This window comes from Dendropsophus ebraccatus, chromosome 3 (assembly GCF_027789765.1).
Source record: "Dendropsophus ebraccatus isolate aDenEbr1 chromosome 3, aDenEbr1.pat, whole genome shotgun sequence".
In the NCBI taxonomy this organism is placed as follows: Eukaryota; Metazoa; Chordata; class Amphibia; order Anura; family Hylidae; genus Dendropsophus; species Dendropsophus ebraccatus.
This window is the reverse complement of record NC_091456.1, coordinates 120498797-120515099: the sequence shown is the minus strand read 5'-3', so window position 1 is coordinate 120515099 and position 16303 is coordinate 120498797. Positions and strand designations below refer to the sequence as shown.

General features: G+C 47.3%; 2 protein-coding genes across 2 annotated transcripts in view; both read right to left on the bottom strand.

Annotated features, from left to right (window-relative positions):
• The window catches only part of CACTIN (cactin, spliceosome C complex subunit), an 83496-nt gene extending 74261 nt beyond the window's left edge, over window positions 1-9235 (bottom strand). Inside the window, exon 1 of the mRNA XM_069964541.1 lies at window positions 8641-9235. Coding sequence (XP_069820642.1) covers window positions 8641-9101 — 461 coding nt within the window. The 5' untranslated portion in view covers window positions 9102-9235. The remainder of the gene's footprint in view (window positions 1-8640) is intronic.
• Window positions 9236-11917: 2682 nt separating this feature from the next.
• Window positions 11918-15481, bottom strand: LOC138787308 (structural maintenance of chromosomes protein 6-like). The gene has a single exon (XM_069964540.1). It carries the CDS (start codon window positions 15312-15314, stop codon window positions 12048-12050), a length of 3267 nt encoding a protein of 1088 aa, XP_069820641.1. The 5' UTR covers window positions 15315-15481; the 3' UTR covers window positions 11918-12047.
• Window positions 15482-16303: the final 822 nt, after the last annotated feature.

Genomic DNA, 16303 nt, shown 5'->3' with positions numbered 1-16303 from the left:
TGCCCCTATACTGTGCATATACTGTGCGCCGTGCCCCTATACTGTGCATATACTGTGCGCCGTGCCCCTATACTGTGCATACAGTATACTGTGCGCCGTGCCCCTATACTGTGCATATACTGTGCGCCGTGCCCCTATACTGTGCATATACTGTGCGCCGTGCCCGTATACTGTGCCTATACTGTGCGCCGTGCCCCTATACTGTGCATATACTGTGCGCCGTGCCCCTATACTGTGCATATACTGCGCTGTGCCCCTATACTGTGCCCAAATACTGTGCTGTGCCCCAATACTGTGCATATACTGTGCGCCGTGCCCCTATACTGTGCATATACGGTGCGCCGTGCCCCTATACTGTGCATACAGTATACTGTGCGCCGTGCCCCTATACTGTGCATACAGTATACTGTGCGCCGTGCCCCTATACTGTGCATATACTGTGCGCCGTGCCCCTATACTGTGCATACAGTATACTGTGCGCCGTGCCCCTATACTGTGCATATACTGTGCGCCGTGCCCCTATACTGTGCCCAAATACTGTGCTGTGCCCCTATACTGTGCATATACTGCGCTGTGCCCCTATACTGTGCATATACTGCACTGTGCCCCTATACTGTGCCCAAATACTGTGCTGTGCCCCTATACTGTGCCCAAATACTGTGCTGTGCCCCTATACTGTGCATATACTGTGCGCCGTGCCCCAATACTGTGCATATACTGCGCTGTGCCCCTATACTGTGCATATACTGTGCTGTGCCCCTATATTGTGCATATACTGCGCTGTGCCCCTATACTGTGCTGTACCCCTATACTGTGCATATACTGCGCTGTGCCCCTATACTGTGCATATACTGCGCTGTGCCCCTATACTGTGCCCAAATACTGTGCTGTGCCCCTATACTGTGCATATACTGCGCTGTGCCCCTATACTGTGCATATACTGTGCGCCGTGCCCCAATACTGTGCATATACTGTGCGCTGTGCCCCAATACTGTGCATATACTGTGCTGTGCCCCTATACTGTGCATATACTGCGCTGTGCCCCTATACTGTGCTGTGCCCCTATACTGTGCATATACTGCGCTGTGCCCCTATACTGTGCCCAAATACTGTGCTGTGCCCCAATACTGTGCATATACTGTGCGCCGTGCCCCTATACTGTGCATATACTGTGCGCCGTGCCCCTATACTGTGCATATACTGTGCGCCGTGCCCCTATACTGTGCATACAGTATACTGTGCGCCGTGCCCCTATACTGTGCATATACTGTGCGCCGTGCCCCTATACTGTGCATATACTGTGCGCCGTGCCCGTATACTGTGCCTATACTGTGCGCCGTGCCCCTATACTGTGCATATACTGTGCGCCGTGCCCCTATACTGTGCATATACTGCGCTGTGCCCCTATACTGTGCCCAAATACTGTGCTGTGCCCCAATACTGTGCATATACTGTGCGCCGTGCCCCTATACTGTGCATATACGGTGCGCCGTGCCCCTATACTGTGCATACAGTATACTGTGCGCCGTGCCCCTATACTGTGCATACAGTATACTGTGCGCCGTGCCCCTATACTGTGCATATACTGTGCGCCGTGCCCCTATACTGTGCATACAGTATACTGTGCGCCGTGCCCCTATACTGTGCATATACTGTGCGCCGTGCCCCTATACTGTGCATATACTGTGCGCCGTGCCCCTATACTGTGCCTATACTGTGCGCCGTGCCCCTATACTGTGCATATACTGTGCGCCGTGCCCCTATACTGTAATAACTAGTATGCACTAAATGGCTCTGCCTTGTGTTGCTGCTAAGTGAGTTATTTTTTTCACTTTTGTGAATCAAAATATTGCCACTTTGGCATGGCAAGTAGGTGTGGCTTGCAAAAGGGGTGTGGCTTACAAAAGGGGCGTGTCAGAATTATCGTTCAATTATCGTTACCGCGGCTACGTGTGCGATAAACCGCGATATTGATTTTGGCCAATATCGCCCAGCCCTAACTGTGCATATACTGCGCTGTGCCCCTATACTGTGCCCAAATACTGTGCTGTGCCCCTATACTGTGCATATACTGCGCTGTGCCCCTATACTGTGCATATACTGCGCTGTGCCCCTATACTGTGCCCAAATACTGTGCTGTGCCCCTATACTGTGCCCAAATACTTTGCTGTGCCCCTATACTGTGCATATACTGTGCGCCGTGCCCCAATACTGTGCATATACTGCGCTGTGCCCCTATACTGTGCATATACTGTGCTGTGCCCCTATACTGTGCATATACTGTGCTGTGCCCCTATACTGTGCATATACTGCGCTGTGCCCCTATACTGTGCATATACTGCGCTGTGCCCCTATACTGTGCCCAAATACTGTGCTGTGCCCCTATACTGTGCATATACTGCGCTGTGCCCCTATACTGTGCATATACTGTGCGCCGTGCCCCAATACTGTGCATATACTGTGCGCTGTGCCCCTATACTGTGCATATACTGCGCTGTGCCCCTATACTGTGCTGTGCCCCTATACTGTGCATATACTGCGCTCTGCCCCTATACTGTGCTGTGCCCCTATACTGTGCATATACTGCGCTCTGCCCCTATACTGTGCATATACTGCGCTGTGCCCCTATACTGTGCCCAAATACTGTGCTGTGCCCCAATACTGTGCATATACTGTGCGCCGTGCCCCTATACTGTGCATACAGTATACTGTGCGCCGTGCCCCTATACTGTGCATATACTGTGCGCCGTGCCCCTATACTGTGCATACAGTATACTGTGCGCCGTGCCCCTATACTGTGCATATACTGTGCGCCGTGCCCCTATACTGTGCGCCGTGCCCCTATACTGTGCGCCGTGCCCCTATACTGTAATAACTAGTATGCACTAAATGGCTCTGCCTTGTGTTGCTGCTAAGTGAGTTATTTTTTTCACTTTTGTGAATCAAAATATTGCCCCTTTGGCATGGCAAGTAGGTGTGGCTTGCAAAAGGGGTGTGGCTTACAAAAGTGGCGTGTCAGAATTATCGTTCAATTATCGTTACCGCGGCTACGTGTGCGATAAACCGCGATATTGATTTTGGCCAATATCGCCCAGCCCTAGGTGGAAGATTCCCAAAAGGCCATGAAGAGATTCAAAAAGGTGCCCCATTTGTTACTGAATTCTTCATTGGTAAGATCATTGGCTGCGTGTTTATACAATGTAAGACCTTTAGGTATTAGGTCCAGTTCTAGGTAATGGGATAAACTTTTAATGTCCCATTGTTGTTTTAGCCGCTTGTGTAATACAAAGTCACGGAATGCTTCTATTAACATCCAGCCAATCACAATATCTCTTCCTTCAAGGTTTTATAAAAATACAAACTCATTTATTTACTCATCCATTCACACATTTATATTTACAAGTTTATAAATACATAAAAGGCTCAACAAATTGTACTCTCTTTATATTTCATTATACACACTCTATCCATTTCATGATTTTTATGCATGTTATATCTATAAATATTTTACCACTAACCTACTATTTATCACCTTTATAGGGTTATTTTATTCATGATTTAAGACAAATATTATATAAAATGTATGGATATGTTATATTATTTTATTATGCTATTTTATTATGTATGATCGATATACTACTACACTTGTTTTAATCCATACTTGTCCTGGCCACTATTTCTTATAGCCAACTCCGATTTGTTATAGGATATATAGGTAATTATAAACACAAATAAAAACAATCCATTCCACATTTTTCAGCAAGCCCGACCCCACTCAAGGAAGGACCAATCAGGCCAGATGCTGTTTGCATAAATACACAAGCTTTTTTCCCCATAGAACCATTACCTTTTTTGCTGTTGATAAAGATGCCAAGAGGGAATCGAAACGTGTCCAGCCATCCTTTTATAGTATCATAAGAACTTTATTTGTGGATTTGATCATATCCATTCATCTAAACAATTTACTACTAATAAGCAGCACGATTTGAAAATTAGCGCCAAAAATTCCACGAGGCCCCGCAGTCAATAACGCACTCTGCGCAAGCGCAGGACATCAACATTATTTATTGAGCGTCAGACAACGCAGTAGTCGTTTGACAGCCTAAAGGAAGACCACTCCACAGAAGGGATTCCCCGAACAGACCCATCATCACCTAAGACCAGTCTACAGCGTCAGACGGGTGAGAGGTGTCTGACACCGGACTGTAAGTGATACATTTACTGTTGATTACCAATCAAGCAGCGTTACAAAATATCACTACATGATACAAAACGACTAACTACAGCTCAATACTGCTTGCCTACTAAGAAGTTACACAGCCTGTGAGCTGAAACATAAATCAGCTCTCACATAATTCATCTATCACTTGCGCTTATGAACTAATTTACCCTATGAACTTACCATTAATCTTATAAACTGTTAACCAGTTTGTATTGAATATTCTGCAATTATAATTGAAGGAACACATTATCTGCAAACCGCTGCTGAGAATTATCTACATGTCGCTGCCATGAACTATCTAGACATCAATTATCTAGAGTTCTAGACATCACTGTTCCAACACCACGGCATCAGCAATCATTAAAGGGGTTATCCAGCGCTACAAAAACATGGCCACTTTCCCCCTACTGTGGTCTCCAGATTGGGTGGGGTTTTGAAACTCAGTTCCATTAAAGTAAATGGAGCTTAATTGCAAACCACACCTGAAATGGAGACAACAGTAGGGGGAAAAGTGGCCATGTTTTTGTAGCGTTGGATAACCCCTTTAAGTTAGATGAATGAGATCATCTCTATAGACTCACACACAATTTTTTCATGATTTTTTCATATGTGCATTCTTGTATTTAATTTTCTCTCCCTTTTTCTTCTTTATTAATTTTTTTGCTTATAACCTGGTCGTCATTTTTTTATCCATATCCATTTATTTTTATTCTTACACTGTGCATTTTTATATTTTCTGCATCAGATGTCTTAACAGACTGTTTTTGATTCTTTTATTTTTCATCAGTTTCTGGTACCAGAACTAGTCTTCCATTATCTTGTTGTGCATTATGATAATTATGCTGTTTTTATAAAATAAATTGCTTGTTTATATATTTTAACACATTTACACATTTTAACACATGTAAACATTTAATTTCCAAATATACAAGATACAACCTCCTTTACCAACCAATTTATCCTTTCTCTAACTATCCTTGAGGACCTCAATACTGTACATTTTTTATTCTCTGCAAAAAGACAAATTTGGTCAGCTCTCCTAAAACACTATTCACGTTGCTATGGCTGAAATTGTAAACACACAAAAATGTGTGAGCCTTCCCACCACAATAAGGTGGCCTCATGCCGGGATTGACCCTACACTGTACTTTGGCCTCTCCATGGCATATAATAAAGGCTGCATTCCCACGTTCCGTGATCCTGACGGATCACGGACGTGGAATGCATGTACCGGAGTCCCCCCGCACCCGACAGCATCTGTAATTAGATGCTGGGAGCGGGGGAGACTATATTCATAAGCGCCGCGCTGTAATGAATCAGCCGCGCGATGCTGTTACTACAGCGCGGCCCTTATGGATACAGTCTCCCCCGCTCCCAGCATCTAATTACAGATGCTGTCCGGGCGCGGGGGGACTCCGGTACATGCATTCCACGTCCGTGATCCGTCAGGATCACGGAACGTGGGAATGCAGCCTAAGTCTCTGAGAATGAAGGATCCAAATGATAATGGCAAGAAGACTGGGAGAAGTTTCTTCAGTGAGCTATGGCTTCAGCAGGCTATGTGTGTGTGCTATGGCTGCAGAAGAATGTGTGTGTGAACACTATGGCTGCAGCAGAATGTGTGTGTTAAAGGGAATCTGTCAGCTCCTGGGCCATACCTGAGGTGCTGACAGTGTGCTGTAGCTGGCAGCCCCCAGTGAGCATTGTGCTGTTTTGGTAATTTTCCGTGCAGCGGATTATGTACAATCTTATGTCTCCTACTGTACTAAAGAGTCACAGAGCAGTTGTTCGTGCCACACTCTGGCATGCATCCGCCCCCCTCTTCATAAATAATCAAAGCTGTCTGGCCTCTGTCCTCTATGGCAGTTTATTTCTGAAAAAACTCTCAGGTATAATTAAATCTCTTCTCCCTAATGTGTTGGAGCTGTGGTCTAGGGGTAACTCACCTGTCTGGAGACCTGCCAGCAGTTTATTCTCTGGTTGAATCCCCTGATGGAAATTAAATAGAGGTCTTTTTTCTCATTATTGTATCATTTTTAAGGCTATTCCACTCAATTTCAACAGTGTGTGATCAGCCTTTCTGTGTTTTCAATCCACTTCTGGTTTTGGTTGCAAAATACTGAGCAAAAATACTGTGTGTGAACATAGCCTAAAAAATGATAAAATTAGAAAAAAAGACATTTAAAGTGACTGTACCACCAGGCCCAGGCTGAAGCACTGGAGGCTGGCTGACCCACCCTTAATGGGAAGAAACTCCAGCCCCTCCATGACGTGACTCCATTAGAATCAATGGAACCCTATCATAGAGGGGCGGGGTTTCCTCCCACTAAGGGTGGGTCGGCCCGCCTCCAGTGCTTCAGCCTGGGACTGGTGGTACAGTCACTTTAATTTCCATCAGGGCATTCGAACCAAAGAATGAACTGCTGGCAGGTCTCTAGACAGGTGAGTTACCCCTAGACCACAGCTCCAACACATTAGGGAGAAGAGATTCAATTATACCGGAGTGTTTCTTTTTAGACATAAACTGCCTACAGAGGACTGATCTGCAACCTGACAGCTGAGCGAGCAGGAGGCCGGGCAGCATTGATTATTCATGAAGAGGGAGGAGGATACATGCCAGAGTGTGGCACGAACAACTGTTCTGTGACATAAGATTGCACATAATCCACTGCACGGAAAATTACCAAAAAGGCACCATGCTCACTGGGGGCTGTAAGCTACAGCACACTGTCAGCACCTTAGGTAGGGCCCAGGAGCTGACAGATTCCATTTAAGGCTGCAGCAGGTTGCATGTTTGTGTGTGTTCTCTATAGCTGCTGCAGCAGCAGGCCTAGTGTTTGTGTGTACTTTCTACGAATGCAGTAGGCCGTGTGTGTGTGTCTGCAGCAGTCTGTGCGTGTGTGTTTGAACATGCTAAGTCTGCAGCAGGCATGGTACATTCCCTTTAAAGGGGTTGTCCAGCAAAAATCTTTCTCTTTCAAATCAACTGGTGTCAGAAAGTTATATAGATTTGTAATTTACTTCTACTAAAAAATCCTCCCATACTTTTTTTTTTTTTTAGTCTGACACAGTGCTCTCTGCTGATATCTCTGGATATCTCTCCGAGACAGGAACTGTCCAGAGCAGGAGAGGTTTTCTACAGGGATTCATAGAAAACCGAGACAAAGTTACTGTCTCGGCCAGAGATGTCAGCAGAGAGCACTGTGTCAGACTGAAAATAAAACATTTCCTGCAGGACATATAATAGCTAAAAAGTATGGGAAGACTTTTTTTTTATAGAAGTAAATTACAAACCTATATAACTTTCTGATATCAGTTGATTTGAAAGAAAAATATTTTCACTGGATAACCCCTTTAAAGGGGTTGTCCGGCGATAAAAAATTATTCACAGAATAACACACATTACAAAGTTATACAACTTTGTAATGTATGTTATGTCTGTGAATGGCCCCCTTCCCCGTGTCCCACCACCCCCCCACCCGTGTACCCGGAAGTGTGGTGCGCTATACATACCTGTCACGTGCCGACCACGGTCTCCGATCCTCAGCAGTGACGTCTTCTTCGAGCGGCCAGCGGATCTTCCCGAGTGCTGGGCGCCCTCTGCAGCGTCATCCGAAGCTCAGCCGCGATTGGCTGAGCATAACTGTGCTCAGCCAATCGCAGCTGAGCAGCTAATGACGTGGCCGCGTCATCAGCCGCGATTGGCTGAGCACAGTTATGCTCAGCCAATCGCGGCTGAGCTTCGGATGACGCTGCAGAGGGCGGCCAGCACTCGGGAAGAGCCCGAAGAAGACGTCACTGCTGAGGATCGGAGACCTTGGTCGGCACGTGACAGGTATGTATAGCGCACCACACTTCCGGGTACACGGGTGGGGGGTGGTGGGACACGGGGAAGGGGGCCATTCACAGACATAACATACATTACAAAGTTGTATAACTTTGTAATGTGTGTTAGGGTACAAACCCACTTGACGTTTTTGCTGCGCGAATCAGTCTTAAAAATAAGCAGGCAAAACGCAGGTTGGCTTTATACAATCGTTCTGCGTTAAAATACGCAATTGCGTATTTTTGAAGCGTGAAGCTTGTTGTTAGCAAAGCATCAGTTGTTAGCAACCTGTGCGAAAAACGCATGTAGCTTCACGCTTCAAAAATACGCAATTGCGTATTTTAACGCAAAACAATTGTATAAAGCCAACCTGCGTTTTGCCTGCTTATTTTTAAGACTGATTCACGCAGCAAATACGTCAAGTGGGTTTGTACCCTTATTCTGTGAATAATTTTTTATCGCCGGACAACCCCTTTAAGAGCTAAATCAGGATCCATGGGAGTGCCATTACTGCTCCATACAATGCAGAGCTATATTATGGCCATGTGAACAATGCCTTAATGCACACAAGCTTTTCATTTATAGCCCTTACCTGGATTTCCTACACATTTTCTTGTGCTTTTCTTCACTCCTGGAACTTCTATGCCGATGTTCTTTCTCAAAGTGTTCCTGACTTTTGGAACGATCACGGTGCTTTCTTTGCTTAGACCTTTTCCGAATGCTATTATGGGAGATGTCCTTTTTCAATCCGAAATTGACGTCTTTTTGCCTGTAGTCCTCCTCACTGTTAGAGCGGGATCGATGTCTCCTTTTTCCAACACTATCTTTGCAAGTGGAATGTGTTTTTCTGGAGATTTTTTCACAGCTAGATTTGGAATGATGCCTCCTCCTTCCCTGAATTTCTGGACTGCTGGACTGAGCATGAATCCGGCTTCCTCTCTTGCACTCCGGACCAGTATGGGCACGGTTTCTCTTTCTCCTTTGCCATTCCAGAGTGTAAGAATTGGGTCTCCTTCCCAAGCTTTCCTTACTGCTAGCAGAATCATTGTGCATTGCTAGCCTAAAGCTCTCCTCACTGCTGGAAGAGGCATGGTGCTTCTGTCCCCTGGCTCTGCCCCTCTCATTGCTAGAAGAGGCATGGTACTTCTGTCCCCCAGCTCTGCCCCTGCCCCCCTCACTGCTGGAAGAGGCATGGTGCTTCTGTCCCCCAGCTCTGCCCCTGCCCCCCTCAGTGCTAGAAGAGGCATGGTGCTTCTGTCCCCCGGCTCTGCCCCTGCCCCCCTCACTTCTAGACGAGGCATGGTGCTTCTGTCCCCCGGCTCTGCCCCTCTCACCGCTGCTGGAAGAGGCATGGTGCTTCTGTCCCCCGGCTCTGTTCCTGCCCCCCTCACTGCTGGAAGAGGCATGGTGCTTCTGTCCCCCGGCTCTGCCCCTGCCCCCCTCACTGCTGGAAGAGGCATGGTGCTTCTGTCGCCCGGCTCTGCCCCTGCCCCCCTCACTGCTAGAAGAGGCATGGTGCTTCTCTCCCCCGGCTCTGCCCCTGCCCCCCTCACTGCTAGAAGAGGCATGGTGCTTCTGTCCCCCGGCTCTGCCCCTGCCCCCCTCACTGCTAGAAGAGGCATGGTGCTTGTGTCCCCCGGCTCTGCCCCTGCCCCCCTCACTGCTAGAAGAGGCATGGTGCTTCTGTCCCCCGACTCTGCCCCTGCCCCCCTCACTGCTGGAAGAGGCATGGTGCTTCTGTCCCCCGGCTCTGCCCCTGCCCCCCTCACTGCTAGAAGAGGCATGGTGCTTCTCTCCCCCGGCTCTGCCCCTGCCCCCCTCACTGCTAGAAGAGGCATGGTGCTTCTGTCCCCCGGCTCTGCCCCTGCCCCCCTCACTGCTAGAAGAGGCATGGTGCTTGTGTCCCCCGGCTCTGCCCCTGCCCCCCTCACTGCTAGAAGAGGCATGGTGCTTCTGTCCCCCGGCTCTGCCCCTGCTCTCCTCGCTGCGCTCCCTTTGGCATTCGCTCTTACCATCTCTCTCCTCACTGCTGGACCCGGCTCGGAGTCTAGCTTTACTGATGTCCTGACTGCTACAAGTCTCTTGATACAGACTTTTCTCTTTGCTGTTTGAACGTGTCCGGCTCCGGGACTTGTCATCAGAGTCAAAGCTATCAGACCGCTCAGAATTCCGGCTTCTACGCCACTTATCAAAACGGCGCCTTCGTACTGGAGACCGGGAACCCTGCGACATGAATATAGTAAAGTCCAGGTCCTAGGCTAAATGCCGCTCTGACCTGTGCCCGGAAAATAAAAAGGCTTCTATGTGAATTTGCTTTTCCACAATGACAAGTGATTCTGTAGTTCTTTTAACTCGAAAGCAACGATTCTATCCCCGGTAGAGGAATGGAGAGCCGGCTGATCGAGATCACACGCGCCCCGTGGGAGAAGAGGCACGAAGGAAGCTTGTTGTGTCAATGAGAGAGTGCGGCTTTTGGGTCCGGGGGTCCACGGTACCAGAACATTCAGTCTGCTGGTGGTTAGAGCTCGAGACACCGTGGGCCGGAAGTGCCGTACACTAGTCGAAGCTTACTCTTCCGGTACGACACTTCCGGGGGGATCGAAAGTTTTAGTGCTGCAAGATGGAAGTAGTGGATACAACAAGGTGATCCTGTGTGGACCGGGATGCGTCTGGTGGAGCTCTCATTAGTATACTTTCCTTTTCCTCCTTTTATTTTTAACGAGGCTATGCCAAGAATCTAAAAAAAAACTGCTAATGCTAACATTAGTAGTTTTTTTAAATTAGACTTTTGGCATAGCCTCATTAAAAATAAAAAGAGGATTATATAATATATATATATATATATATATATATATATATATATATATATATATATATGAGCAGTCTGTGAAGTGAGGCCAAGTATTGGGAACACAGACTAGTGAGAGCTCCCCCAGATGGATCCCGGTCCACACAGGATCACATCTGGTCTATCAAAAGTTATAAGGGGGAACCAACTCTTACTTCACCTAATAAATGAAACCAAAAGGGGCCCCAATGTGATCTGGCATTAGCTGCATTGGGTAGCTGATTAGAGGGAATAAGCTTAAGGGGGTACTCCAGCGGGGTGGGGATTTCAAATTAACTGGTGCCGGAGATTTGTGATTTACTTCTATTTTAAAAAATCTCCAGTACTTATCAGCTGCTATATGTTCCGCAGGACGCGGTGCACTCTCTACAGTCCGACACAGCACTCCCCGATGCCACCTCTGTCCACGCCAGGAACTGTCCAAAGCAGCAGCAAACCACTACACAAAGCCTCTGCTGCCATGGACAGCTCCCGACATGGGCAGAGGTGGCAGCAGGGAGCACTGTGCCAGACCGGAAAGAACACACCACTCCCCGCAGGACATACAGCAGCCGACAAGTTTTTTGTTGGCATACCCCTTTAAGAGTGACGTGTAACCAATGGAAGCTGAGCAGCTTTAAAGAGGATGTACCATCAGGTACATCCTCTCTAATATGACCCACGGATAGAACGGCGCCGTCACAGGGAAGCTGGTTTTTTAACCACGTTCTATCATGGGTACCGGGTCGGGGCTGAAGCACTGGAGGTGGGCCGGGCCGCCCCCAGTGGGAGGAATCCCCCGCCCCTCTATGACGCGGCTCCTTTAGAATCAATAGAGCCACATCATAGAGGGGAGGGAATTCCCTCCCACTGGGGGCGGCCCGGCCCACCTCCAGTGCTTCAGCCCAGGCCCGATAACGGTGGATAGAACGGCGCTGTACATGGGAACCGGCCCGCGGTTCAAAAAACAGGCTTCCCCATGATGGCGCCGTTCTATCCGTGGGTCATATTAAAGAGGATGTACCTAATGGTACATCCTCCTTAAGTAAATTACATTGTGGATTCATCTATTGAATGAAATGACTTGGCTCCTTATAACTTAAAGTAATAAACATATAAAAAGCAGCAATTAAACCTTCATTGATGTGTGTGCTACATCAAGAGGGGTCAGCTCAATCGTCTTCCTCCTCTTGGTCCACAGGGCGAAAAGATAGAGTGGTTTGTCCTCGATCAGGATCTTGCATTCTGAGAATTCGGATAAAATTACTGGAAGGGAGGGAGCTTATTTGTTGTGGAGTAAGCACGATAAACTGTCGAAACCGTTGAGAATCGGCCATGGTAAGCATCATGTCCATAGAAATCCTCCTGTTCACCATATCCATGTAGACATCGAATTCATCCACACATCTGAAGGGAGATTCTGAAATCGACCAGAGAGAAAGCACAAAACAGACAGTGGAGAAAGAGCGTTCTCCTCCGGACAGAGACCTCATGTCTGACATCGCTGCCTTGTTTCCCTCTCCGAGTTCGACGGCTATTGAGAGCTTTTCATTCTTGTGGTCAAAGGAGATTTTCCCCGAATAAGCCCTCTGAGCCAGCAAGGAGTCAAAGTAAAACTTACATCGTAAAGTAAGATACCTTCGAAACTGCTGATACATCTTGTATCGCTGACTCATGATGTGACCTAACAATTCCAAAAACACTTTCAGGTTCTTGATTTTACTTTCCATGTCCTGATAGTTCTCCTTTGCAGCTTGATACTCTTTTATTATGTCTTCTCTGTTCCCGTGAAGATGATGTTCTGAGTTGATCTTCTCTCGAAGGTGATTGATTTCAGTATCCAAGCTTCTGGCTGTACGGGAAACTTCCATCCGCTCTGGATAAATTTGTTTTGCTTTGGCGATATTTTCCTCCAGGTCTTTTTCCTTAGCATTCAGTGCATCTTTGCGATTTTTTATTCCATTTAGATGCTCCTTGAGCTTATCCTCATAGTGTTTCAGCTGATGCTTGCAGTCCTCCACTTCCTGGTCCACTTTATTAAGATCTTCCTTGAGCGGTTCAGCAATGTCTGTCACAGAGTTAATTCTTGATTTCATATCTTCATACTGACGCTCAGACTCCAAGAACAGAGGTTTATTCTCCTCCATTTCCAATTTGGCCTTCTCCATTTTCTCTTTTACATGTTCAATTCTCTTCTTGTTTTCCTGCACCTCACTCTCCAAGGTGGATATATCGATGGACGGCTGTTCCTCCACATTCTCCAGTTCTGTTAATCGAGCATTTGCTTCTCTAATCTGTACCTGTATTCTCTTCTTTGTTTCATTATGTTGACGGAGTAAGACTTCGTTTTTCCTGATGCCAAAGTCAATTGAATGCAGTTGCTGCTGAATAGAGGAAAACTGACTCACGGTGTCATTAACTTCTCTCTCCAGGTGAGTGATTTCCCCTTCCACATCGCTGCTCAGATATCTGGCTCTGTTAAACTCGGAGGAGTAATAGCGGTTTTGAAAGACCTGGTCTCCATCAGCAGTAAAAGCCTCTCTGCAGTTTTGCGGTGGAGACCTTTTCTGCATGACCTTGCGAGCTTCACTGTTATTTTTTATAAGCAGCACTGTCTCAATTCCTCTCATATCGATCAAGCAGTTGGCGACTACAGGATTATCAATTTCCAAAGCGGTCAATACAGATGGATAGTCGGGATGAACCACTGCTCTTTGTGAAACGTTATACATTTCATCCTGGAATTGACTGACAATAATCTGAGGCCTGTAACCATGCGGTAAGACTTTCGCCATGAGACCCTGCAACGTCCTCTCATCCTGATGATTATTACAGCAGAAGGCCTGAAGCAGATACTTCAGACAACTTTCTGTTGCAAGGGCCAGCTGGGGGTCTTTTAAATAAATTAGCGACCCTAATGGTCCAACAGGCTTCACCCGGAATCGCCTCTGCCTGTAAGCCTCATCAATTTCTGCAAGTAGAGCGGGGATGTGCTGTCCAAATCTTTTCAACCTGTCCGTTTTACTCTCCTGTAACTCTTTTATCTGTCGTTTCAGAGCTTCCACCTTCTGTTTTTGCTCAAACTCTGCGTTAACTATTTTATTGCGTTCTTCCTTGTCCCTATAAAGTGCTTCTTGAAACTGGTTGATCCGTTCAGAAGTTGTGATGTCTTGGTCGTGAAGTGCTTTAATATGATCTTTGAGCTGGTTTATTTCGTCTAGTCTTGTGATCTTTTTTTCCTCAGATACATTATCCCCACTGTTTTGTAACTCCTGAATACGTCTGTTGAGCTGCTCGGCGTCCCTTTCCAGACGTCTTCGTTCCATTCTGAACCGGTTATACAAAACCTCACTTTCATGAAAAAAATGTTTTCTCTGTTGCATGCCGTCTTTCAATGCAATACACAGAGGCTTTAAAGCTTCGGCGTCCCTTGTGATCTCCTCTAGTTTGTCTTTTAGTGTTCGGAAACTTTCATGGGCATTTTTAACTTTGTCCTGCCATTTTATGATTTTCTGCTCAAATTTGATAACACGTCCCTCATCAGCAGCCAACTGCTCCCTAAATGGGATGATCTGTTTCTCAGCTTCGTTCACCAATGCCCAGGCCATTTTCTTCTTGAGCTCCTCCAGCCTTAGCTTCATTTCCGATAGTGATGCCAGGCTTTTAAACTTCTCCTCTTTCTCCATACAATATTGCTTTAGCTCATGAAGTCTCTCTTGGCCAAAACTGATTTGATCGGAAGTCCTGGTCTTGGTCTCCATGATGTAGGAATAATCATTCTTCATCTGCTCTAACAAAGTTGCTTTCATAAAGAAATTATAATTGTCCCCCTCATTCTTATTATGAAGCAACTGCTTGCTCATATCTTGTGTAAGAACACATAAAGGATTGTCCACCTGGATGTTAAAATGGTCAAGAATTGAAATAAGCTCCTCTTTCTTAGAGGAAATCAATGAGCCTGAGGAGCTTTTTATGTTAATCCTGCGTCCGCCATCCATTGTGAGCCGGTGCTGTAGAACAATTGAGTCTCCATAAACCTCAGGCCTGTAGGCACCTTCTCCACTGTTCCTTAATCTAATTATAATATCAGCAGAAGTCTGTCCATCCTTCACAAATCCTTTTATTGAGGTCCCTCTGTTTGTGAGGGCAGCTTTTCCCCCTAGTCCCACTATAAGAGCCGTCAGAACGGCACTTTTCCCACTCCCATTATTCCCAACAACAAAGTTAATGTTTGGACCAAAGTTGAACGGGCCCAGCATCCCGTGACACATGAAGTTCTTCAAGTAAATGCTTTCAATGATTCCAACCTCTGCAGTGTCTGACTGGGATCCACCATTAATAAAGGATGTGCTGGTGTCCTGCTCCTCCTCCTCATCAGCTCCCGCATTCTTGCTATGTCTCCCTGTGTTCAGTGGACTTGATACCTTTCTTTTATCCATTTCTCATCAAGCAATAGATTAATCTCCGCTCACGGTGCCCGACTCACCTCCCAGCACTGTCCTCTCTCTTTCTCTCTGTCTCTCTCTCTCTCTCTCTCTCTCTCTGTGTCTTTCTCTCTCTCTGTCTCTCGCGCCACTGCCGCTTGCAGCAAAGTTCAAATTTACCACAGAGCGCAGGACGCGGGATACCAGTGACACTAGCAGTTACACGTCCCGTCACATGCGTAAGGACGTGCTCAGTGCCTCGTGACTCGTCAGCCGGAGCCCGCTTCAGTTGACTACTATCACCGATAAGGACCCGGTTCCTATTCTTCCCTGTGACGGGAAACGACCGTCTCTGCAGCAGCTGGGTATTTACTATCAGTAGCAAATACTTTTTCCCCCTAGTGCATGGTTTCTCAACCTGAGCACCCCCCGCCGCCGGCTGCTCTGATTGCTTGGTTGGTTCCCGGGATGCGGGGGGTGCTATGCGGCGCTCAGTAATCGCCCCCCCCCCCATGCCAAACACATCACCCCCTCTCCCTCTTTAACCCCCGTGTACACCTCATCAAATCTGCAGCGCTCACCTTTTCTTATTCTGTGTGTGGGATGGGGCACAGTGAGCTGCTGCTGAGAGAAATTGAGCCGGCCTAGCGCTGCAGATCTAGATCTGATGAGGGGTACACAGGGGTTAAAGATGGGCAGGGGGTGATGTTTTTGGCATCGGAGGGGGGGGGGGGGGGTCGATTACTGAGCGCCGCATAGCACCCACCGCATCCCGGGAACCAACCAAGCAAGCAGAGCAGCCAGCGGCGGGGGGTGTGATACTGAGCTGGGGGGGGGGGGGGGGGGGTTGGTACCGGCTGACTGTCAGCTGTGCAGTCTCTCCCAGCGGCTGGGAGAGTTTGTGCGTGTCTCACCCCCCTCCTTACCCCCCAACCCTTCACCTCCTCTCTCCCCCCTTCACATCTCTCTCCAACTTCACCACCTCTCTCTGTCTCCCCCTTCAC